General features: G+C 35.2%; 3 protein-coding genes and 1 long non-coding RNA gene across 4 annotated transcripts; 3 read left to right on the top strand and 1 right to left on the bottom strand.

Annotated features, from left to right (window-relative positions):
- Window positions 1-562: 562 nt before the first annotated feature.
- On the top strand, window positions 563-2,007 carry LOC109211506. The gene is made up of 2 exons (XM_019375043.1): window positions 563-1,162; window positions 1,594-2,007. Exons 1-2 carry the CDS (start codon window positions 563-565, stop codon window positions 2,005-2,007), a joined length of 1,014 nt encoding a protein of 337 aa, XP_019230588.1.
- Window positions 2,008-8,487: 6,480 nt separating this feature from the next.
- Window positions 8,488-9,254, top strand: LOC109211505. The gene is made up of 2 exons (XM_019375042.1): window positions 8,488-8,643; window positions 8,811-9,254. Exons 1-2 carry the CDS (start codon window positions 8,488-8,490, stop codon window positions 9,252-9,254), a joined length of 600 nt encoding a protein of 199 aa, XP_019230587.1.
- An 8,461-nt stretch (window positions 9,255-17,715) lies between these two features.
- LOC109211509 lies at window positions 17,716-21,085 on the top strand. Its single transcript, XR_002065739.1, has 2 exons — window positions 17,716-18,086; window positions 20,750-21,085. It is a non-coding gene; the product is annotated as an uncharacterized LOC109211509 (long non-coding RNA).
- A 1,320-nt stretch (window positions 21,086-22,405) lies between these two features.
- On the bottom strand, window positions 22,406-24,256 carry LOC109211508 (probable WRKY transcription factor 43). The gene is made up of 2 exons (XM_019375046.1): window positions 23,768-24,256; window positions 22,406-22,761 (listed from the first exon to the last, which is right to left on the bottom strand). The coding sequence occupies exons 1-2, from the start codon at window positions 24,097-24,099 to the stop codon at window positions 22,584-22,586; spliced, it is 510 nt and encodes a 169-aa protein (XP_019230591.1). The 5' UTR covers window positions 24,100-24,256; the 3' UTR covers window positions 22,406-22,583.
- Between the last annotated feature and the right edge of the window lie 1,207 nt (window positions 24,257-25,463).

Genomic DNA, 25,463 nt, shown 5'->3' with positions numbered 1-25,463 from the left:
ACTTTTAAGTTGTGGTTGTCACCGTCTAGTATTGCATAGTCGTTGTATATTTTCATCTAGTATTGTTGATGGCTGTGTGTATCACTATATATCATTGTATTTCATGTCGCTCTGTTTATTGATGGAAAAGTTTATATCCTAGTCGTAGGTACTGCCTAGTATGCATCAACAACAACTGTGATTGGTATTTTAAGTCTTCAAGCCTGAAAAAAGCAAACGTTTTCAAGGTCAGAAATTTCAGCAAAGTGCACTCATGCCCCCTGAAAGACAGATCTTACGCACAACGTCAAGCTACTGCAAAACTCATCGGCAGTCTTCTGATAGACAAGTATAAAGACCCAAAAACAACATACACTCATAATGACATAATTGGAGACATGAACAAGCAGTATGGTCTTCAGATGACATATATGCAAGCATGGAGATCGAAAGAATATGCAGTTCAAGTACTGAGAGGGAACCCGAGCGAATCATATGAAAAGTTGTCAAGCTACTTTTAATGCTAGTTCTTACAAATCCTATGTCGGTGGTAAGTTTGAAAAAAATAGAGGAAGACTTGTTCATGTATGCTTTCGTTGCACTATATCCGTCTATAAAAGGATGGCAGTATTGCAAACCATTTGTTGTTATAGATGGAACCTTTCTTAAATCGGCATATAGAGGAACACTATTGATAGCATCAACACAAGATCCACCAGGTAATATCCTACCACTCGCATATGCCATAGTAGATTCAGAGAATAATGCTTCCTGGGAGTGGTTTTTTGCGATATTCAAGGATGCATTTAGGGAAAGGGAGGGAATATGCATAGTCTCGGGCAGGCATGAAGGCATTGAAAATGCAGCGGCAACATTGTATACACAAGTACCTCATTGTGTCTGCATATGGCATCTATGGAATAATGTAAAAACAAATTACAAAAAAAACCATTTGCTGCTCAAAGACATATTCTTTGCTATGGCCAAAGCATACACAGTTGAGAAGTTTGATTACCACATGGCAGAAGTAGAGAAAATTGATAAGAGGGTCAAAGATTACTTAATGAATGTTGGGTATGAAAGATGGTCCAGAGCACGTTCCACTGTCAACAGAACATTGACGATGACTTCAAACATTGCGGAGTCGATCAATGCAGCACTCAAGGCTGCTAGGGAACTCCCAGTACTGCCTTTGCTAGACTACATAAGGAAATTGATCGGATGATGGAATGTTACAAACCTAAAGAATGCAGTAGAGTCATTCACTGATCTTGGAAAAAAATATGATACAATGTTGATGGACAATCTTGAATTGTCACATCAGATGAAGGTATGACTGGAATCTGTAGATACTTGCGCATAGAATATGTAATCACGCAGAATTTTACGTATCTGTTATATCTTGAACCCTTTGTGTGATTCTGTTAAACTAGTGTCCACCTGCACAAAAGCAAAGGCTTTCAATTTAATGTAGCATTTATGCCTACCCCACTCCTGAAATATTGGTTGGTTTGACATGATATTAAGCTATTTTTAATCTTGTATGCTCTCTAGTATATGTATTTTGAGGGCATCTGCTTTGTCACCACTAATGATAGTTGATAAATTTTGTAGGTGACCCCTACGACGAGTTACTTATATTCAGTACTTGACAAGGGTAAGCAAAGAATGGTGTTCCTAAAAGATCGAACTTGCACCTGTAGAAGGTTTCAGTTGGATGAGCTGCCATGTGCACATGCTTGGGCAGTATTAAAATACAAATACATTGATCACATTGAGTATTGCTCGGTGTACTACACCACGAAGTACCTATTGAAGACCTATGAAATTCCAATTTATCCGGTTCCTGATGAAAGCACATGGGAAATTCCTGCAAAAGTTCTAAATGAAAAAGTCTTGCCACCAGACATGACTAAAACAATAGGAAGGCCAAGGAAGGGGAGGTGCAAGCCAATATCTGAAAGGGAACGAAAAAGATCGATTTCATGTGGACAGTGTGGAGAAGAAGGTCACAACAGGAAAACTTGAAGAAATAATCCAAAGAGAGGATGAAATATGTCAAATTTAGAATTACTTGTTATTTTACTTTACTGAATATCATAGAGATTTAGAAGAATGCAATATATCAAGAACTATATCATTGTATAATGTCATTTGAATTTTAGATATAAATAAATATTTGACCTATCAATTAAAATCGTGTTGCAAGTTTATATTATACATCTGTTTGATTAAAAAGAAGTTGTATCAGCTATGTATCATATACGTATCGCTTGTGCATCACATTTGTATCATCTATGTATGGCTTGTGTATCACCTATGTATCTCTGTGTATAGGCTCTTACTCATGCCTGTATTTGTGTAGTAACAAAGCTAACTAAAGGAAAACAGTCGTAGCAGCTAGAAAACTATGCAAATAGTTTTAGAAATTTGCAAATAAGAGTGGCTTCATCAATACATATTTGAAAACTGTGTATCATATATGTATCATATCTGTATCATATGTGTATCATATATGTATTATATGTGTATCATATCTGTATCATGTATGTATCATGCGTGTATCTGCAAGAGATGTATCACAAACTACCGTATATTTTTCATATCTATAATTCACAATACAAAATCAAGGGAGAAAACACAAAAATAAAATAAACTGCAACAATCCAATATCGCACTGAAACTCATTAAACCTTTATAGCAGAGCAAACATCTCATTTGCCATACAATTCTTAAAAGTATTCCTAAAAATTCAAACACAAACAAATCTGATCCGTCTTACAACAATGACAAAATAACAGAACACAATACAAAAACAAAATTATAGAGTTCATCCTACAACAATGACAAAAGTAACTACTTCTTCTGCTTCCGCGACTTATTCTGTCGACCATTAATCTTATCATCACTTTGCGTGTTCAGTTCCATCTTCTTTCTAGCATAATCCCACAAGAGAGCACCAAATCTGCGCCGGTGTGCATAGGCATTGAATTTTTTAGGAGACGTCTTGCCCTCAATGAATACTCGGCAAATGATGTCGCAAATACACCGCAATCACTGCAAAAATAAAAAAACAACAACTATCAAACTGCAGAATCTAAAAACAAGACAGATTGTGTTGAAAGAAATTCATACGCTTCAACTTGTTGAGGCAACCCTTCGACCAGTTTTACATCAAAGGGGGTAATCAAATCTTTTGATTTGTAGACACCAGTGCGCCAATTGATATCTTTTTTATTAAATAGAAATGTGTGTGCACGAAAAAATGTGGCAGCAACACAGAATACTTGGCCATGGTCTTATGAACTTTGGCTAGCAGCTCCACCGCGCATAGAGTCATACACATAAATGCACCTATCCTTGAAGGACATCACAGCCATTATCCAATGCCATTGTTCTGCAACATTAATTGGCATTAAGCCATGCTCGACAGTGCGCCATGGAACATTGGCATCCAAGACAAACCCCTGAATATACTCTGCAATGACATGTTTCGGAGTGCACACATCACTGTCTCCATCTGTATCAATAAACGCCTACCACAACTCATTAATTTTTTCGTCGAAGTACCAATCTGTGGTGGTGAATGTTACAGGTAGGTCTTTGTCATACTTCCCCTTCTTCCTAGGATAATAGAACAAAACATCAATGTGCTGAAACAAAACATACCAAATAACTAATCACTAAAGGCTCGTAAGCTTTAAGCAGCTACGGTTTTTCAAACCAAAATCACATAAAACAAAGGAAAATGAATGCTCACTGCTATCTCTTGTGCCAGGAAATAGCAATTAAAAATCTGTTCTAACTTAAGAGGACTGAGTGTTCATGTGTACACTGGCTAAAATTAAAAAAAACACCGCAAAAGTTAATTCTTACATACCGAGTCATCCAAGGGCTGACCATTATATGCCAAAGTGTAAAACCATTTTTTGTTGTCAACATGAAATACGCCAAGACCATAAGCAGGATTGAGTTCACTAACATGCTTAGGGTAAATTTCATTCCTGGTAACATATATACATAAAAGAGTACAGTAATTTGATATAATGCTATAAGTGACAATATATTAAAATATAAAACTGAAAAAAACTCAGAAGTTGGAGACATACTTCTTTCTGGACTTCCCTTCTCTGACCCACGCAGCAAATACATTCAACAAGGAGTTGTTAATGCCAGTTCCGATTTTGCTTTGAAAAGGATGCTTAATAGCATAAATTTGCCTTTCTCCTTTCGCTGCAACAACACCAGTACTGGAACCTGAATCAAACACAGTAATGAACGGAGACTGCACGGCCTTTGCAGGACATCTCTTTCTTTTTTCCATTTGTGGCGATACTTCAGGACGTAATTCAGCATTGTACAGAACCATCTCCCCTGCCGCCTCATCAACACTTGCAGTCGCACAAACAGCACCAGTCCGAGATTCAGGAACCTTTTGTTTCTCAGATTCTTCCTCCGTCTCCCATGCCGCCGCATCAACACCTGCAGTCGCACAAACAGCACCAGTCCGGGATTCAGGAACCTTTTAGTTCTCAGATTCTTCCTCCGTCTCCCCTGCTGCTGCATCAACACTTGCAGTTGCACAAACTGCACCAGTCCGGGATTCAGGAACCTTTTGTTTCTCATATTCTTCCTCTGTTTCCCCTGCCGCTGCATCAACACTTGCAGTCGTACAAACAACACCAGTCTGGGATTCAGGAACCTTTTGTTTCTCAGATTCTTCCTCCGTCTCCCCTGTCGTTGCATCAACACTTGCAGTCGCACAAACAGCACCAGTCCGGGATTCAGGAACCTTTTGTTTCTCAAATTCTTCCTCCGTCTCCCCTGCCGCCGCATCTGCAATCTCACCAATAACGCCAGCATGGGCTACATCTGGTGTGAAAGTTACTTTGGCAACAAACATGTCAACTTTCACACCAGAAGGTCCTTCTATAGCATTGACACCTAACTGATCTACTAAACTAGTATCTCTTTGAGAATGTGAAACATCTTTGCCTTCACTTCCACCGACCTATTTTTTTTAAAAAGAATCGAATTATCAAAAACAACAAAGAAAAGAAAAGGGGAAAGTGCAGAATGCACAACTAAACACACCTGACAACCATCCATTTCAACATCTTCATTGCCACCAAACTCCATATTGCTCACAAAATCATTATTGTCTTGACGACCACCGGTGTCTTCCTCTGGATGTGCACCATATTTGACTTCGCTTGCACAAAGCTATTTTAAAAAAAAGGATATAGTAAGTTAACTAAAAAAATAAAAAGAAATGCACAATGGAAAAGAAACACATACCTTGGAATTTATCAACTCAAAGAGCTCCTTGAATTTATCAGAAACATAATCCATGAAGGAATTTAACTGCTTATGGAGCTACAAGATGAAACAAATAAGAAAGATAATAGACTTTAAATATACAATTTGAACAATACTTTCAAAAAATATATAAAAAAGACCAATACATACTTGCTTCACATCAGCTTTCAACTTCTGCAACTCACGGTCATAATCAACAGGTTGGACACCTGGCGCATTTTTTGGCGCCTTTTTTGGTGGGACAGGCTCCTTAATGTGTTTCGGGGGTGGCGTGACAAAATCATCGCTATCATCAATAGGAAGTTTTCACCAGTTACGTGATGTCAAATATTTCTGATACTCATCGGTAACTTCAACAGGCAAAGTAAATCTCCTTAGCTCTTCAATTGTCGGAGAGATATTTTTAAACTACAAAGGTAACCAAAAGTGATTCAGTCCTAGATGTATCAAAGATGTATAAAAACTGTATGTTTGATGTATCATAATGAATTACGGTGTATTATAAATGTATATACCATCAAGACATAAAAGATGGTACCTTATTCCCTGTGCTGTTGAAGAAACCAGTAGAGAAGTCCTCACGCGTTGGCCTGTTTGTCATTTCCCAATTCAATATGCGTGGTGTATGATCTCCAACGTGAATAACAAACTTTTGATCAACTACAGTGCAACATTCATAGAACCACACCTGTAGTACAAGAGGAAATCCACCAATCCTATAAAATTCAGACTTTCCCCTCAACCTGTCCCTCACCGACTTCATTAAAGCTCGAAACGCAATCTTACCCCATGGAAACGACACATACTCACCACTCTCGACAAGATGGAAATCACGTTTACTTATAAATGTCTTATGAGCCTGAGTGGACATTAGAAATGTGTTTATGAAATAAATGATTGCAATCTTAACTGCGTCTTCATCAGACTACCATTTCTTCTTCTCAAAACAATCAATAAGTGACTTCTTTGACACCACTTCAAAACCAGAAAAATAAGCATCCACCAACCTATTGGGTCCACTGAATTTACCCTCAACATGTTCATTACCACAACAGGTTAAACCACTTACAATACCAAATTCTCGAAGACCAAAACGTAAAACACATTCGTCATTCAATTTCACATAAAATTGATTACACTTATCTTGTACCAACTCCCTAAAAATTAAAGAACGAATAAGTTGTGCCTGGATAGCAACTCGAGGTAAATCAAGGAAATAGCCAAAACAGCTTTCCCTAAACATCCGAAGTTGGACATCAGTCATCTTTGACTGTAAAACCGATACAATGTCCACATTAGTGTATGATGACCAATGAGTATCAGGAAACGGCTCACCAACTGGAATATAGAGCTTCCAAGGCTACAAATACATGACACGAATTAAAAACAAACAAATACAAATTAAATCCAAATTTTAAAAGAAGAGTCAACAATAGAAAAAAGTATAATTGAAATTTTATATACCTTACAAACTTTGTCAGGAATTTCAACTTTTTCTGCCTTCTGAATCTTGTTTTTTTTTTGGCTTGACACCCAAATTCACTTCGTCCTCCACGACACGTTTTCTCTTACCTTGATCAGCATCCATTATAACCCTCTTGCTCTTCTTTTTCTCAGATTTTCCAATAATATCCTTTCGAGATTCTAACATATTAACACTGTCGGAACGATTTTGTCTTCGCATATATTGTTCAGCAATCGATTTGTCAACTAAAATCGGGGTTGAATGAGGAGATAAACTCATCGACCTAGTTTCTCTTCTCATGTTGCTCGATTTATCAATTGAAACCGACTTTGAATAAGGTGATGAACTCATCAAACGAGTTTGTCTTTTCATATTGCTCTGTTTCAAAATTGAAACTAGGTTCAATGACAAAATTTAAAAAAAAATACGAACAAAAGGTTACAGAAATTAGTGAAGAAATTAATACAAAAAACGACCAAAATTTACAAAATCAGTCGCAAAAGCCTAAAGAAAAACAACATCCATTCTACAAAAACACATGCAATCAGAAAAATATACAAAATAAGAGGTTTTCTACTCGAAATTACCTGGAAGCAGACGAAAATAACCGAAATTTATCTTGTTTTGTCGTCAATTTCAGCAATTTTGGTTGAATTTTGGTAAAAATCGCAGAAACAGAGAGAGAGAGAGAGAGAGAGAGAGAGAGAGAGAGAGAGAGAGAGAGAGAGAGAGATAGAGAGAGAGAAAGAGAGATAGAGAGAGAGAAAGAGAGAGAAAACTCGGTTTTCTATACGAAAAATAACGGATACAAAAAAACTAACATTAATTAAAACTATTTGGGCCAAAAATGACATTTGGGCCTTTATTAGTAGATATTTTGTTTTGGGCTATTTTTTGTTAGGAAAGTTTGTAGAGTGACATAGCTGGTAATTTCCTTTAAATTTTTTCATTGGTGTTAATATTAAGTGCATGAAAGTATTTTTTTTTATAACCGGTCATATCATTCGTCAAAGTTATTGTCAAAATTATATGAAATCGCATTTTATAACTTTTAGCCCAACTAATGCTCAATTCTAGAGCTGTCAAAATGGGCTTGGCCCGTGAGGCCAGCCAAACCCAGCCCGCTACTTGGGTAGGGCTGGGTTGGGGTTTTTTTTAGGAAAAGTTTCGTTCATATACCATATAGGAAACTATATTACCAAATATGTTCATAGTTTGCATATTACCCGCCATGCTAATAGTATTTCTACAAAATATAGATAATTCACTAAATAAGGAATCATTGTAGCTGTAGGCTTCCTTATTTAGGCGCGCTAATATTGGGAAATTAAATATTCTTCCAGATATTTTACAATGCAAATCACGCATTAATAATTATCGGATGTTTCGATTCAAAATTTAGCGGCTCTGTTTTTGCGATACACTGTGTTTCAACATTTTTTCTGATTTCACAAATCAAAAGTGACTAAATCTTCTACAATTCTTCTGCAACAAACGCAATTATGTTCAAAATCTCAATTATGCTACAACTGAATGGGAATTGGGATAGCTATGGGAGATTTAGAGAATTTCAGGTTGATGGCATTGTAGTCGATGAGGATGCGAGTTATAGTCTATTGATTTCTACAATAGCACAGCAATTAGTGATCGATACATCTGAAAAAATTATAGAAATCTAATACATTGTCAACGAGCATCGTCTTCCAATGGAAATTAGGAACGATATGGGTGTTCGTGTATACATGGAGACGAAAAAGGAAAACAAAAACTTAGGATCATATCCGCTATGTATAACTGTTCGCGATTTCAATATGGAATTGAGTATCACCAATGAGAACACAGTTGCAGGTTTGTGCTGTTACATTTTCTATCAAATTCTGGTTGTATATCAATGTCCTACACTTTATCTACATTGTCGCACAAGCTTAGAGTAAGATCTGATCATTTATTGCATCAAATTAATTTATACAGGACAATGTAGATAATTTGTAGATATTTTGTATTTAACCGTATATGAATTGTTTTTTTGTTTATAATGTAATTGTAGGTGAGGGCTTCAACAGATTACATCCATACAGTACTAGATGGTGTGAGGCGCTATATTGTTTGTCTTGAAAACAAGAGATGTAGTTGTAGGCAATTCCATCTTGATGAACTTCCTTGTCCACATGCTTTGGGTGCTTTAAGACACAGGGATGAGTCTTTTGAACAATATTGTTCTCCTTATTACACAAGGAAGAACCTATTGCGTACTTATGAAATACCAGTAAATCCCATGCCTGATGAAAGCAAATGGAATGTGCCACAACATATATCTGAAGAAGTAGTAAATCCACCTACAGGAGGGAAAAGGCAGCCAGGAAGACCTCAAAAACAAAGATACAAAACATATGATGAAATAAATTCAAAGAAGTACAAGGTTTCATGTGGCAACTGCGGAGGAGAAGGGCATAACAAAAGATCTTGCAAGAATGCACCCAAAAAGAAATAAAATTTTATGTAGTTAACAGAATATTTCACAAAAATTGTTGGTGAGTTCAGAATAACAGAATTTGATGTGTAATTGTTGAGGTTTTTTAAGATCATAATGTAGTTAGTTAGGATTTTTCTGTATTGAGATAATACTTTCATAGAGTGATTTATTTATGAATGGTTTCTATATATATAATCTACCACTTTTTTACTATCTCTAGCATCCTTTACATAGTTGTTAATATTTTTTTGCAATTTATCTACAATACAACTACAAAAAAATTACATTAACTGGTGTCACACCTCCTTTTTACTACACCCCCGGAAGAGGGTATAATAAGGAAGTTATTTCCAACTTGAAGTGACAATCGAAACGGGATTATTTAATTAAAAAGATTCAAAGTCGCCACTTGGGAGATTTATGGTGTCCCAAGTCACCGGTTAAATCCCGAATCGAGAAAAATATTGACTCTGTTTTACAGTCCGTGAACCAGGGAGAAGGTGTTAGGCATTCCCGAGTTCCGTGGTTCTAGCACGATCGCTTAGCTGTTATTATTGGCATAATTATCTGATTTTAAAACAATTTGGCCCTATGTGTATTTTTACTTTTAACCGCTTTTATTCATTTTAAAGAAGATTTAACGTCGTCTAAAATATGTCTTTGGATCGCGTCACATGAAATGCACCCGCAATCTGAAACACATTTTATTCAGCGTTATAAGGATTTGGATTTGGGTCACATGAAATGCACACCCGAGTTTAGGAAGGTAATATTATTAAAATAACGCGCCTAAAGCAACTACACGTTTTTAACTTTGCGAGGGCCATGGAAATTTGCTAAATGGCACGCCTCGAATTCTAAGAATTTTAAAAGAAATAATTAAGTGAGGGCCACGCATAATTTTATTTGGCGTGGCGCACCTCAATTTCATTTTAAAAGGGTATTCAAACTAAAGCTCGAAGGGCCATAGACTATTTGTGTTACTAATATGGCTCACCTCCATTGACTACAATAATTAAATATGGCTAAAAAATGCAACTATTCCTAAATTGATGCCCGACTTCAAGTCTTCAAATCAAGGGGCCGCCCAAATGAAATGGACCTTCCTTCAACATAAAATGGATTCGATACTCAGGCCCAAAAGGAGCCCAAATATTGGTGAGCACAGGCTGCAGATGTAGAACTTGGTATCGAACCCCAAGGGAGGAAAGCAGGTATGCAAACCAAAGAGACGTGACTATTGTGTTATTCATCACTTGACAAAAGCAAACTATTTAATACTACACCTTGCTATCAATTCCCAATTTTACTTTAGGCACTGTTATCATCACCCATAAAACAAACTTGCACAATCATCAATGTAACATGACAAACATTAGACTTATATCCATAATTAATTGACCTTGCACATACAAAGAGCTCATCATGGAACTCACAGGTTTTCGAATCTGATTTTTAAATCTACCATTACACCTACAGCCCTTCGAACATTTGACAACTTATGAACATCACTAAGCTAAAATGAGTAAAATCAGTGTATAGATCGACTTTTGAAATAACTTGGACCCTTTTACTACTCAGGAAACAATCAGTTATCCATTGCATGATCACAACACTATTTAAATACAACAAAACATGTTATGATAGTCTAAATGAATTATATAACATGAAGAGATCTAACACAGTCTACACTATTTATCAAGATGGAATGCAGAATGTAACTACTGATTCTGTTATATCAGTTATACATCAAGTTCCCATAGTAGTTCAAAATCAGATTCAGTGATAAAAAAAACTCAATGATCACCTAGCTATAATATACTCGATAGAAGATTGAATTCCACACTAAACATCAAACATCCTGAATCATTACACTAAAGCAAATTCAAATCCAAACCTCCACATGAGATACATCATTAAGGACATAAAAGAATACACTGGACAACTAAACTAAAGACCACATGAAGAAAATTAACAGAGAAACATGTAGCAATTATCATTTCTTCAAGCTTGATTACATGTTTTCTGATTCACACTTCACACGTCACTTAAAAGCCAAGGAAATACCTAGAAACAACAAAAATAAGAAGAAGGAGAAATCAGCAGCAGTAGAACAGTGTCATTAGCAGCATTGAACAGTAGCCTCTCAGAGTTCAAAAAATCAGTATAAAAACCCAAAACCAGACTATCTTCAACGGGATGCGTACTTGATCTTTCAGGAATTTCAGATAAACAGGAGGAACTAAGAAAACTAGAAACCAGGACTCCAAACCCAAATTCAACTCATACTCAGCTTTCAAAACCCCAAATTAAACCAGCTTGAATCAAAGAAAACTTTAATAACCAAACATCAATCCATTTGAATATCAGAATAGGAATTTTTGTTGTTGTTTTTTTTCAGAAGTAAAAATAAATCACTGAAGTTTTAATGGAATAGTAGAACTCTTTTTTTTGTATTTTCTGGAATTCTATTCCTGATTCTCTATCTTGAAAGGCAAGATAGAGATGCCTTTATAGGCAAGCAAATAGGGCAGACCTAAGAGTTCAGTTTTGCACTTCTAGTCCCTTTCTAATTCTCATTTGGCTCAAAAGTCCCTCAATTATTGACTTGTTGGTCAAGCCAGCCTACTTTGCAGCTTCTAGGAAGCTTCTTCAGGTTGTTATTCACAGATTTCCTAATTGAACTACTCAAACTAACCTTCAATGACCCTGTGATTACCTTTGCCGGACCAACCCGGGTCAAATTGACCCAAGACAAATCAAACCTGGGCCTTTAACCCATTGGATTAACCCCTCCCTTTGGGCTTTCAAAACAAGTATGGATTTCAAAATTCGAAACCAAACAAATCAAAGAAAATAGCCCCCTAATTACCCTGTTTTTACCATCCTGAACCCTAAATGGGGTTATGGGTCAATGACCCAAAGGTTGAATCCATTTAGATCCCTAACCCAAAACCTGAACTTGCAGGCATGATCCTCAAACCCAAATACAGTCAAAACCAAATTTCTGAATTAAAATGAAAACAAGAAGAAAATAGAAGCAATTCGAGCAAATTTTTTTTTGTTTTAGGAAATCCAACTAATGCAACTAACATTAATGAAATTGAAACTAAATTACTAACATACTGTTTATACTAATTAAAGAAAAAGAAAGACTCTTAAAACTAACATGCGTATACAGGAATGACTCTAAAACTGGGAAATTAAAAGAGTTCAAAAGAAGAGGGAGAAGCAGATGACAAAAATGAAAGAAAAAGTAAAAAAACTAACGAAAGAGAAAAGAAAAAGGAATACCTAAGGTGGCTCGAAACAGACTTGAACCAACTTGAAGATCTCCTTCGATTTCTTGACAAGAACAGCCTTTAATCGTGTGTTTTCGTGTGAAAACACACGAGTAAAGGCCATTACATCCTAGAATCTTCAAAAGACCCGTTGGATTCGGATTTGTGGAACTAGGGCTTTGTCCTCTGATTCAAAATTCGAACAATTGAGGGGATTCGAGGGAAGGGAGCAAAGATTGGTGATGGGGAGGTGGAGGAGATTCAGGGGTGTGATATTGGGGGTGATTCGTGGTGGTGCCGCCACCGGCGGCGAGTGGAGATAAGGGCGGCTGCTAGGGTTCGTCGTCTCTGAGGAATGTGTGAGAGAGACGAGATGGAGGGGGGGGGGGGCTAATTCAGACAGATATATAGTAAGGAATCCCGTGTTCTCAGTCGTTGGATCGAGAAACCTCGATGGCTGAGATTAGACCCAAGTTAAACGGGGTCGTTTTGATGAGAAGGAGGGCTGGACCGGGTCAGGGTGGTTTTGGGCCGGGTATTGGGGAAATTCACTTGGGCTGGGCGGAAACTTATAAGACCTGGCCCAAAAAATCCATTTACTTGAACTCTTTTTCCTTGCTTTTCATTTTTATTTATTCCAATTTTCCTTTTTTTTTTCAAAATTAAAAATAAAATCCTAAATTAAATCATAAAACCAAATTAGCCTATCAAAAATACTAATTAATTCTAAATAATAATTATCACAAATAATTAAAAACCAAATTTAAAGGAAAACTACTAGAATTCAAAGATTAAAATTAAAAGTGCAAAAACAACCATTTTTTTGTGATTTTTCCAGTTCTTATAAAATAACTAATTTACTACTTATCCAAAAATGTAAAACTAAATCCTCAATGCAAATGCAACATATGTTTTGTATTTTTCATTAATTAAAATGCACAGACAAAATGCAAACAATTAAAAGAAAATGCCACAAAAATCCACAAATTGCAAACACTGAAAGAAATTATTTTGTTTTGAATTTATGGGAGTAATTCGTATATGGCAAAAATCACGTGCTCACAACTGGAATTGACAGAATAACTACATTATAAATCAGTAGGAAAGGAGTTATTTACTAAAATATTGTAGATGAAGTACTGTTTACATTCAACAAATGAATATAAAAGCAACAAAACACATTGTTAAATATTTTCTACAAATTATCTACAAATTCAACTACAAAAAAACTACAATAGCTGGAGCTGACATAATAACTAGATTATAATTCATCTAGAAAGAAGTTATATGCTAAAAATAATGTAGGCCAGGTACTGTTTACATTCAACAAATTGAATGTAAAAGCAACAAAATATTTAGTTACTGATTTTTACACTTTATCTACAGAAAAATAATAAAATAACTACATATTTTTGCGTTGACAGAATAACTGTATAAAAATTCAGTTGGAAAGGATTTATATGCTAAAATAATGAAGATCAAGCACTGTAAACATTCAACAAGTGAATATAAAACCAACAGAATGTTTTCATTTGAACTACTATACTAGATAAGAAAAAAAAACAAAGGCTACTATAATTGTAGCGCAAGTCTGCTACAGTTAAAACACAACATATTGTTCAAAAACTTGTCTACCATCTTTCTTCTAAACTAGCATCAACTAAACAATTGTACTACATATTCCATACAAAATATTACAACTACTTCTTCTTCCTCTGGACTCGTGTTTTTTCATTCGAAGCTGGTGCACCTTTTCTCCTTGCCAATTTGCCAGTCACCTCACTTTCACTGATTGCCCCATGCTCCTGCTTCTTTCTAGCATAGTCCCAAAGTAGCGCTCCATAGCGTCTACGATGTTGGTCAATATCAGAAAAGTCTTCTGTCGGAATTGATAACTCTCCAAGACTAACATACTCTGCAAAGTCAGCAACAAATACACCACAATCGTTGCAAAGATAAAAAAAATGTCAATATTTACCAAACGATTAGAAAAAAAAGGGTTAAATGTATAGAAATAAAGAAGATTTTTGTTACAGTGATCCTTCTTTTTTCCGTGGTATCTCTCCGACGATTCACTGAATGTTAAGAGGGTCGGTAACAGCTTTCTCAATGTATGCCTTTGTATTCTTGAAGTTGATGTCTTTACACTTGCCATAAAACTGGTGCATGACAAATACAAAGGGATAATAACAGAAAACTTGTCGACACAAGATTCAACAATAGGGTGATTGTGTGAAGAGACCATGGAATCATACGCATAAAGTTGCCTGTCTGCAATGTCAAAAACAACCAACACCCAGTGGAATTTTTCTACAATGTTGACGGGCATGATGACATAATCAACTTCATCCCATGCAACATTTGCGAGTAGTCTATACCCCAATATATATTCTGCTACAACGTCTTGGGATTTGACAACAGAAAATTTCTTTTCTTGAGGAGAATTTTGAAACTTTTCATAAATTTGTTCAATCCTAGTCTTGAACAAACAATCTGTTGTAGTAAACCTGGTCTTGTTGTGGGGCCATACTTGCCGCATAAAGGTATGTCTTCTCCACTTTTACCTTGTTTGGAAAGTAACTGCTCTTTATCTTACTGACATAATTCGTAGTGTAACCAAAGTCTGTCACCTCGGTATGACATGTAAGACCAGTTATTAATGCAAACTCTCTCAATCCAAAATTTAACCTCTCACCTTTTAACTCAGCTGAAAAATAGGAAGCATCAGATGAATTCAATTCGTACTTCATAAGAAGATGAATAGCTTGATTTTGCATGCATAAATTGGAAAATGACAGTAAATAACCAAAGCATGTCTTCTCGAATAGCTTCAAACCATTTGGAGACAAAAGCTCTTTAATTTGGCTAAGAATACTAGGGTCACATAATGTCTGGAATCTAAGCACCCCATAATAAACATTATGGGATGCAAAAAAATATCCATTCTGCACAAAATATAAATGATCTCACATTAATACAATGCTTAAAAAACATAGATACATTTGCAATTTATCTAAAAAATAACTACAAAAACTATACAAAATATCAACAATTTTAAACAGATCAATAAGGCTACAATTAATTTTTAAAATGAAGACAAATAATCTCACATTAATTCAGTGCTTAAAAAATATAGATACATTTGGAATTTATATACAAAATAACTATGAAAAATCTACAAAATATCTACAATTTTAAACAGATCAATATAGCTACAATTAATCTTCAAAATGAAGAAAAATAATCTACAAAGCAGAAAAAACACACACACGAAATAACTAGTGAAGAAATTACTAAATTATTACCTTCACCAATGACTGTTTTCGAACATTTTTAGGAGATTACACAGTAGGGGCTTTTTTTGAGTTTTTCTTCTTTTTGGGAGTTTTTGAACTGGGAGAGACCTTCGCTTTCTTTCTAGGTTTACTGATAATCATCATCGAACACTATCTCTTTTCCTTTCCTTTTCGCTCGTTTGATTGGCCTCGAAGATTCTCCAGCATCGAAATCATGTTTTTGTTTAGTTTAGCTTCAGCGCTGATTTCACGCGGAGAAAGACTATGCTTCTTATCTACAATTGCATGTGAGATTTCCCATTTTTTTTGGGTGAATGTGGTGATAATACACCCAAATCGAAAGAAGGTATATCAGCTTCTCTAGCTTTTTTAGAGCTGTTCATTGAGAAAATTTGAAATTGAAGGTACATGTGTGTATGAACTTTGAAGAATTGACTTCAATTTTGACTGGTTGTAGAAGATAAAACTTGAAATTGGACGTTAATGGTGGGGGTTACATATGTTTTTCTGGTTTTAGCAGAGGAAATAATGGGAAAGAAACGTGGGTGAGGGTGTGAGTTTGGGAGAGAGGAACGTGGGGGGGGGGGGGGGGGTAAGGGGGGGATTTGGAGCAATATACGATACCATTAATTTAGGAGGGATGTACGGTTAAAACACATAATGGTATATAATTGGTAATTAAGTATACTAAATGTAATTATATCAAACCTTAAACATTGAGGGCAATATAGTTTACTATATGGCATAAGAATGTAAAAATTCTATTTTTTTAGCCCATCTAAATTGAGTCTTATAAGCCCGGCCCAAGTCAGCCCGTTGGCCCTTGAGGCTTGACCGAGGCTGGGCCTGGGCCGGCACGTGGGCCAAAAATTAATTAAATTTAAATTTAAATATTTTAAAAAAGTAAAAACTAAAAAAATATTAACTATAATCCTCATTTTCCAACCTTAGATGGCTCACTTACCCTTTCATATCAACTATAATTTATATTTTTGACATGCATATAGTATGACAAGATTAGTTTTTCTTTTGCTTAATTAACAACGAACTAGGAAAGTTTTAAGTGGCCAATAATAATTTTTTTCAAAAGAAAATATTACTTTATGTGGCCAATAATCAGTTTGGTTACTTTAGTATGTTATTAATTATTAAATTGCTCTTCAGTATAGAAAAAAGTCAAGTTCTAATACCCAAAAAAAATTGACAACACTAGCAAATTTCATGAATTTTAAAAATTTATGGACTATAATGATGAACTCAATAAATAATATTAAACCTAAATTAAAAAACCTTAACATATAAAGTTATTGAAGGAATTTCCGAACCTAAGGAAAGTGAAAGAAAAATACTAAAAAAATATTCATGTAACGTTAAAAAAAGAAGAGCTAGAGATATAGAGAATTTGTATTTCAATTACGAGATTTCTTGTCAAATATCAAAATTCTTGTACACTCTAAATAAACAGAAGTCGTTCATATGATTAAGAGATTATGTCACGAAAAAATATCTAGAGATTTGAAAAAATATTTTTTTTCTAAAAAAATTGAAGGGCCGGACCGCCCTAGTCCGCGACCCTCTTAGGGTTGGGCTGGGCTGGCCATTTTAAGGCCCATATAGATGGAGGGCCCACCCGCCCTAGCCCACCAATTTTAAAAGCCCACGAGGCTTGGGCTGGGCTAATCCGTTTTGACAGCTCTACTCAATTCGAGTTCCAAATTCTAAGAAGAATTAACCTAAATAGCTGCATACCCAACCATTTAAACTATATGACTGTCTACAATCAGTGTATAATTTATATATATCAGCTAGAAAAAGTCCGCTAATTATGTAAAAATATAGTTGATCGACTCCTACTGGATTAGCCCAAAATTTACAGGTTTAAGATCTCACCATGGCATCTCATAGGCCCAAAACAGTTGCTTGCAAAGCCCAGTATTTCAAATTCTGCGGATTTGAGAAAAAATTCTTGTGACGCAAGAGCCCTGCTTCAGTACCAAAACCCTTACATACAAATCGGATCATTATCATATTCATCTGTTCATCTGCAATCGATTAACCGTAAGGCTCAAGCAATTTCCGTGCTCTTGAGATTGAGATATCAATCAGAAGTACAGCTCCGAAATGGCGTTAACGAACTTTATACTGACGGTGGTGGGAGTAGGCGCCGTGGTTTTACTGGTGAGGAGCGACATCAAACAGTCTGCCTCCATCTTCAAGCGTAACGTCCGTCAAATTCGCCATTGGCTCGAGGAAGAGTCCGCTTCCGCCGCTAAGTATGTCTACTTTTAAGTATTTTAATGGTTCTTTTTTATCTGCTAAAAAGTCTAGTTAAAACTCCTTTTCCCCCTATTTGACTGCAATGGAAGTTAGACTTAGTTCATAAACTTGAGCTTTACTTTTTAGTCTGCATAATTGGTGGTAGTTTGAGGAAAATTTTTGGAGCTAATTTTGCAATTGGCGGTATAGCAAAATACAACATTATTCTAATGTTGTCAAAAGCTAGTCTAAGGCGCGCTTAGACCTTGAAGCTAGGTGCAAACAGCTTGAGGGCCTTAGTTTTACAACTTTATTAGGCGTTTGGACATAAGAATTGTAAAATTTCAAAAAAAGGGTGAAAATAGTATTTGAAATTTTGATTTGTGTTTGGACATAAAAATAATTTTGGGTTATTTTTTAAGTTTTCTGAGTGAAAATTTTAAAAAACAGGTTTTTGGAGTTTTTTAAATTTTCGAAAATTTTCAAAATGCATCTTCAAGTGAAAATTGGAAATTTTATGAACACACTGATTTCGAAAAAAAAGTGAAATTTTTTTGGAAAAAAGGAAAAAATTTCTTATGTCCAAACGGGCTCTTAGTGTCTTCATTCCTCTTTCTGATGGCTTTGGAATTGCTGTTTTTTTTTTTTTTTTTTTTTAATCATATGCAAGTAACTCTTTTTTATTTGCTATGCCTAGTCCCCTGCTATTTCTCATTGTGTCATTATTTCCAGCAAGATTGCATCTATTACACGTATCTCCATTTGCGCCCATGTCTAATTACCTGGTTGTTGCTACTGTTTGTTTATTGCTTCATTTTCACTTCCTTTGAGCTAAGAGTCTTTCGGAAACAGCCTTTCTACCTTCATTAGGTAGGGGTAAGGTCTGCATACACTTTACCCTCTCCAGATCCCACTTGTGAGATTTCACTCGGCTTGTTGTTGTTGTAAGTAACTCTTTTTTATGTGATACTAAAAGAGCATGCGCCTCTAACAATTTTTTTGCAAGTTTCAAATATTCACATTTACTAAGCTAGTCTCCCATAAAAAGTAAGACGAGTTGTTCCTATCTATTGAAGCTTGTGATGAGACCTCTTATAAAAAATAGTGGAAATGTTGTTTTCATAAGAAACCAGTACCTATTTGTAAGTGTTATAAATCTGAGCTCAAGCTCCAAGCTTGGATATGGCTGCAAGAGAAGAGAAGAAGTTCTGAGAGAGAAGCGTACAGAGAAAGCTGGGAAATTATCTCTGTATATTGTACTAGAAAATGAAGGAAAACGCGTACAAGTATCTCTATATACAAGTGCCTAACTAAGCTACTTAAATAGTAAACAACTTAACCACCTGACTAACCACTGCCAGTTGTCAACTAACTATAAGTAACAAATAACTGCCAACTAATTAGAGCTAACTAACTAGAGTTAACTGACTTCAATACTATTCATTCGTGGAACTTGAACAAATGTCTCATCACCATGAGCTCTATCTTGAAGCGGCAACGCTAAACAATAGTAAATTAGTAACTACTCACTTAACTATAGTAATATTTTCAGTTTCTTCGTCCATATAATCATATCTGTATCTATAGTTATGATTCTTAAGTTTTATATATATAATTTGTGCCTTTCTTCACCAAGCCCGTTCTTCGTTTGCTCTTAAATCCCAACAAACTTTAATACTTTTTTTCTTTTTGCCTTTAATAATACTGCCATATCTGTAGACTGGAGGAATCACTTCAAGTAATTTGAGTCGATTTCTTTGTGCAAAGTGCTTAAGGTTTAAAGTCATTCGTGAAGTATGCGCATAAGTTGATTTACTTTCCTATTTCCTAGTTTCAGTGGGAGCAAAATATATTGTTTTCTGTTTATTTCCATATAGAGATATATCATATGTTTTTCTTTTAAGGCCAAAGATTTGTTTTTGGGTAATTTTCTTAGATTTTCGAGATATCAGTTTAAATGTTTTTTTGTTTTCTCAGAATAGCATTTAACTTTGTTCAAGTTTGCAATTGTCTCATGTATATGATCATGTTTTGGCGGTTATGTAGAACAAGCACTAAACACACATGTTCACTTATTGATGTCATGTTTGTGTTTTAGCTTAAACTTGTATGACACCACTTGGACATGAGTCTGATGCCATTAATTTGTGTCCCAATTTGTTATGAGTTCTTACTTCTTTAAGTGTCCCATATTTCGAGGGCATAAGTAATTTTCTTAACAGTAGAATTGACTTTATGCATAGTTAGAAAATTAAACTGCATTCCGTATGAGGATTAAAACATAAACATACATCGGAAAAGCAGAAAAAAGTCGGATTGCCCCCTTGCCTGACAAGCACATTGTGAATCATCATTGTTTTGTTAGGTTTGTGGTATATCCTTAGACTTCTTTATGTATGTGTCCTTGATACCTTTGCTATAATAGTACAATATGTTATGACTCATGAAATTGATTATATCATTGCATGTTATATATAGTTCTATGATATATTTCATTAGCATGTTATATATCTAGGTTCTGTTCTTCCTATCTCCTTCTTTTATATCTTATATCTTGACATTGTATTAACTTGTTTCCCTTTGTAAATTGCATGTTTCCCTTTTGCTTGTTCAGTAAATTAGTTGCAGTCCTTGTGTGTGTGTGTGTCAGATGAACATGACACCATTGATGTTGCTGTAGGGAAATAGAGAAGGCAAACCCAAAGGAGATACCTAAGAAGGATATTCCCAAGGAGGAGAAGCATTAGATTTGACTCTTTCCCCGCTAATGTTTCAAATTTTTGGTCCATAGAGTATTTTCTATGTCGTTTTCTAGCCCCTCAACTAGTGGCACTCTATGCTTGTTAAGGTTAACACAATATAATGATTGGTGTATGTGTCCTGCTACACACTATTTTTCTTCTGATATATACTGAGATGTATAGATTATGCAACAACGTAAAGATTTGAACTGGTTGTTGGACGCGATGAACAACTGATTTTGATACTTAATGTCATGATGAGCTATTTCACATTCCGTGTTACTTCGCAGAATGCAGTTTTCATTTTACTTTTGAGTTTTGTCCTGAGGTATAACACAAGCCCAAGAACTCTGTTTCACAATTAGCATGTATTTTCTTGTGTCATGCTTGGTTAGTGTTATGAAGGGACAAAATAATAATTTAAAGCTTCAAAGAGCCGGACATTATATTAACTTGTATTTGAGTAATCTGATGAATCATACACATGTGATCTGAATTTTTTGGCTAGAGATAATGATTAAAATTATTTTTATAAGAATTATCATACTCATAAATAACTTCTAAGTTAATGTCGTGTAAAAGGCAAGAACACCGTCCTAAACGAGGGTGGCATGATATATGCTGACGTCAAAATAAAATTGATTTCTGAAGCGAACGGAGAAGTTTGTAATCGACACAGGAATGTAGAAAGGACTATGATTATCTGCATAATTACAATAATTTTTGTTTTCTTTATTATTCATTTAAAAAAATTATTATTGAACTTTACAATTTAAGACACAAAACCAGTAACACATTCATATATAGAGCATGTAACTTATATGTTTTTACTCGTAAGAAGAAACTCGACATCCATAATTGTTATAAACCCATAAATAAAAGGGCATATTCAGTCCAACCGTACCCTAATTAAATGAAAATATTAATATAATGGAACTAAGAGAGATCAAAGGCACTGATGAGTGATGAAATATCATTGGTTTTTGAAGAAAATTCTCTACGACCAGCCTCCTCCATTCTAAGTATGCTGCTATTGTTAGAGAAAAATAATAAACCATTGCAATTGGCAACTCGCAACCATGAGAGGAAGGGGGGATTTGCATCTATACTTACTTTTTGGGTCACGTTTTAACTTGTGCCCGCTTTGCAAAAAAAATAGCAAGCGTACCCACTTTTTCGCGTAACTTCAGTATACGGGGCTGAAGTAGCAAAGGCAATCGCGCAAAACTTCAGCATTCTAGTAGACGGGCCTGAAGTAGCAAAGGCAATACGCCGAAGTTTTTTTGTCCTGGATAAGATGCTGAAGTTATTTAGTTCATTTGTAAAAACTTCAGCACTAAAATAGCTGAAGTTTTTTTGTCCTGGATTCATTAGTTTTGTCATAAAACTTTTTCAAAAAATTCAGCAGATGATGCTGAAGTTATTTAGTTCATTTGTAAAAACTTCAGCACTAAAATAGCTGAAGTTTTTTTTGTCCTGGATTCATTAGTTTTGTCATAAAACTTTTTCAAAAACTTCAGCAGAAGATGCTGAAGTTATTTAGTTCATTTGTAAAAACTTCAAAAACTTCAGCACTTTCAAAATAAAAAAGATTATTTTCACAGCAACCATTATATTATTCATGAAATAATGTGTAGTAACGAGTAAGGAAAATTATATCTCCAGAACTCATGTTTTAATCAATAGTAAATACTATACATTTGTTTGAGCTACCTCGACAGATTTTATATGTCCCCTTTATTTTATTTGGAAGCATAAAATTGAAATAATTAATTAATGGGGAGGAATAATATGCATCTGATGGAGGATTTGTTCAAAATTGTCAGTAGGCTTGTCAATAGGATGAGTGTGCATGCCTTCATAAGTGGTGACCACAACTCCTCCATCTTTGGAAAGGCGTTGTACTTGCTTCTTCACATTGCATCCTTGATGTGTACATTTGTAGTAGCTTCTGCAAATTAACAAGAATCACCATACTATATTATGTTATATCATCTGGAAACTAACTTAAATAGGTTCTGAATTGTTCTTTAGTAAAATTACCAATATGGCTATGCAAAGATTCAATCTGAGCTGCCAACGGTGTTGTCTATCAGAGTTTAAATTCCAAAAAAATAGGAGATTTCTTTCAATTTGTTTAAGCCTTGGTGGATACTGCTGTTATTCAAAAGAGAAAAAGAAAATCTTCTTTATTGATCAGGTGTTAATTACACACAATATGAGTGAGTGCAAACTACATTATTACTCCTCAAGTTCCTTGTGCTATTTATTAAGACCCGCAAGATCTTAATATTTGTATATACCGAATTTTCCCTTCTAATTATTATTAAGTATTAACCATCAAAATCTGACTAGCTCACAAAAAAAATGATAAAGAAATTACTAGAAAGACTATTGTTCCTTTGTTTAGTTCTGTTGTTCGAAATTAAAACATGCATACGTGCTACGACTGCTATCTCATATAATATTTCTAACTTAATTAAAAAGGCGAGTATAAGTAGCATCTTATATAAGATCGAAGAATGTTCATGTGTTTTTGAGTACTCGCGTGGAATATATACTGCGAAAATAACAACAACAACAATACCAACAAATCCAGTGTAATCCCACAAGTGAAGTCTGGGTAGGATAGTGTGTGATCTTCTCCTACCTTGTGAAGGTAAAGAGGCTATTTCCAATAGACCCTTGACCGGCTCAAGGAAAGCATAGTCACAGCAGTGTGTTGAAAAGATATATGGTATGGAGAAGCCATGAAAAAAAAAAAAAAAGCAGCAACAACAACAAAATAATAAGAAAATCGAAGATATAATGCGATAATAAGGGAACTGAATCACAGTTAAAAAATTTCATTCATAACAGTAAAACTAAAGATAAGATAAATTAAGTATATGATGAGACATAACAACAACTCCATTTTAAGAAGGATAAGGTAGTGCTGGGACAAACGGAAAATATACCTTGGGTAGTTGTTGTTCTTGACAGCTTTTTGTCCATATTTTCTCCAGCGATAACCATCATCAAGAATATCAACCTGGCTTCTTGTTTGGAAAGCAAATCTTGGCTTCCTAATTTTCTTATCCCCTTTCTTCTTAAGTGATGATATAATATTGGTAGTATGAGTTTCTGATGAAACCACTCCCACAGCCACAGGGCTGTTTTTGATGTTGGACACGTTTTGCTGATCTCTTGCTGTTGAATTAGAAATCTCGGTCTTTAATCCCGAGATCCATCCATTCATAGAGTTGTAACAACCTGTTGAACCAAGAAAGGACATGGACTGATTCTCCATTTATTAGAATGATAAAGGAGCACCTTAATTTAAACTAGTTGATTTAACTATATAAAAGAGAGAAAAGAGCGTGGCTTAATTCTCTGATAATTATTGGCAACTAAGAGGCTAACAATTGTGATACATATATGATCAAAATGGTTAAAGTTGTAAAAATAAAATGGTATATATAGTGATTTTGAACGACTGGTAATGTCTAGATTAATAACGTGGAAAATTAAAGTTACCGGCGGCTTAGTCAAGTCATCATTAACTTTGAGAATTGAGAAATTAACAGGAAAACCAAAATTTGAGTGCGTAGAAAGTTAGCACTTATAGCCAGTAGAATACGTGAAAGTTGTCTCCATGGTATGGAATATAGACTAAGGGAATATATGGACAAAACTTGAAAATAAATCAACTCCACGACCTGTACAATTTATAATGAATTTGCAAATATTCAAAATTTTATTTAGATAAAGACGGGTGATGATAGGCTATAATTACTTATTTTAGTTGATTATTACACTTAAATTTACTGCACTTTGGTTGAGTTTGCGCTTTAATCGCTAGTGTTTTGCACTAACTGTATGTTTTATGCCTTGTAGGAGTGATTCCGAGCTATGTAGATGTTATGGAATGAATTCAAGTGATTTGGAGCTTTGAAGTCTGAGTAAAAGCACAAGGATACGAGCCGGGATCGCGTTTGGGGTCAACGGATGCTAGTTAGAGCGAACGAAGAATCGAGCAGGCATATTGCGCACTGTCTAGTAAAATGAATATAACTTTTTGCTCAGAACTCCATTTGGTCTCCACAATATATGGTTGGAAAGCTAACTCAAAGATCTACAACTTTCATGTTTTACGTTTTTTCAAATTCCAAACGGAACAGGGTGAAAAGTGCGCGCCCAGATGCACGATCGCGCTAGTTTTAGCGCGCCCAGGACAGAAAGTTGTCCAACTAGCGCGGCCATTAGCGTGCCCAGATGCGCGACCGCGCTAGTCAAACCCGGGAAAAATATCCTTTTTCACATTGGAGAAGGTATAATTGTTTGGGCCCAACCCTACTTGGTATATATACATGGAAGAACGGTATTTTGAGAGGAGAGGACGCCACTTTGGTGATATCTGACATACTTTGAAGGAGAATTCACGTGGGGGAACACACACCACGCTTGGAGGAGGCTTCTAACTAGTTTTTCTTCTCTTGTCTTCCTTTAATTTCATAGTTTCTTTGTTCTAGAGTTTTGGGTGCTACATGAACGTTGTAGTTTGAAGTTTGAATTGTTCTTATAATTTATTCATATTGGTTTATTTATTCAATCTTGCGCTTAATTATTTGATTGCTTGATCACCAATTGAATACTATCTACGAATCTAGGATT

Source organism: Nicotiana attenuata, unplaced genomic scaffold (assembly GCF_001879085.1).
Source record: "Nicotiana attenuata strain UT unplaced genomic scaffold, NIATTr2, whole genome shotgun sequence".
NCBI lineage: Eukaryota > Viridiplantae > Streptophyta > Magnoliopsida > Solanales > Solanaceae > Nicotiana > Nicotiana attenuata.
The sequence above is the reverse complement of the archived record's forward strand: the minus strand, read 5'-3'. Positions and strand labels throughout refer to the sequence as shown.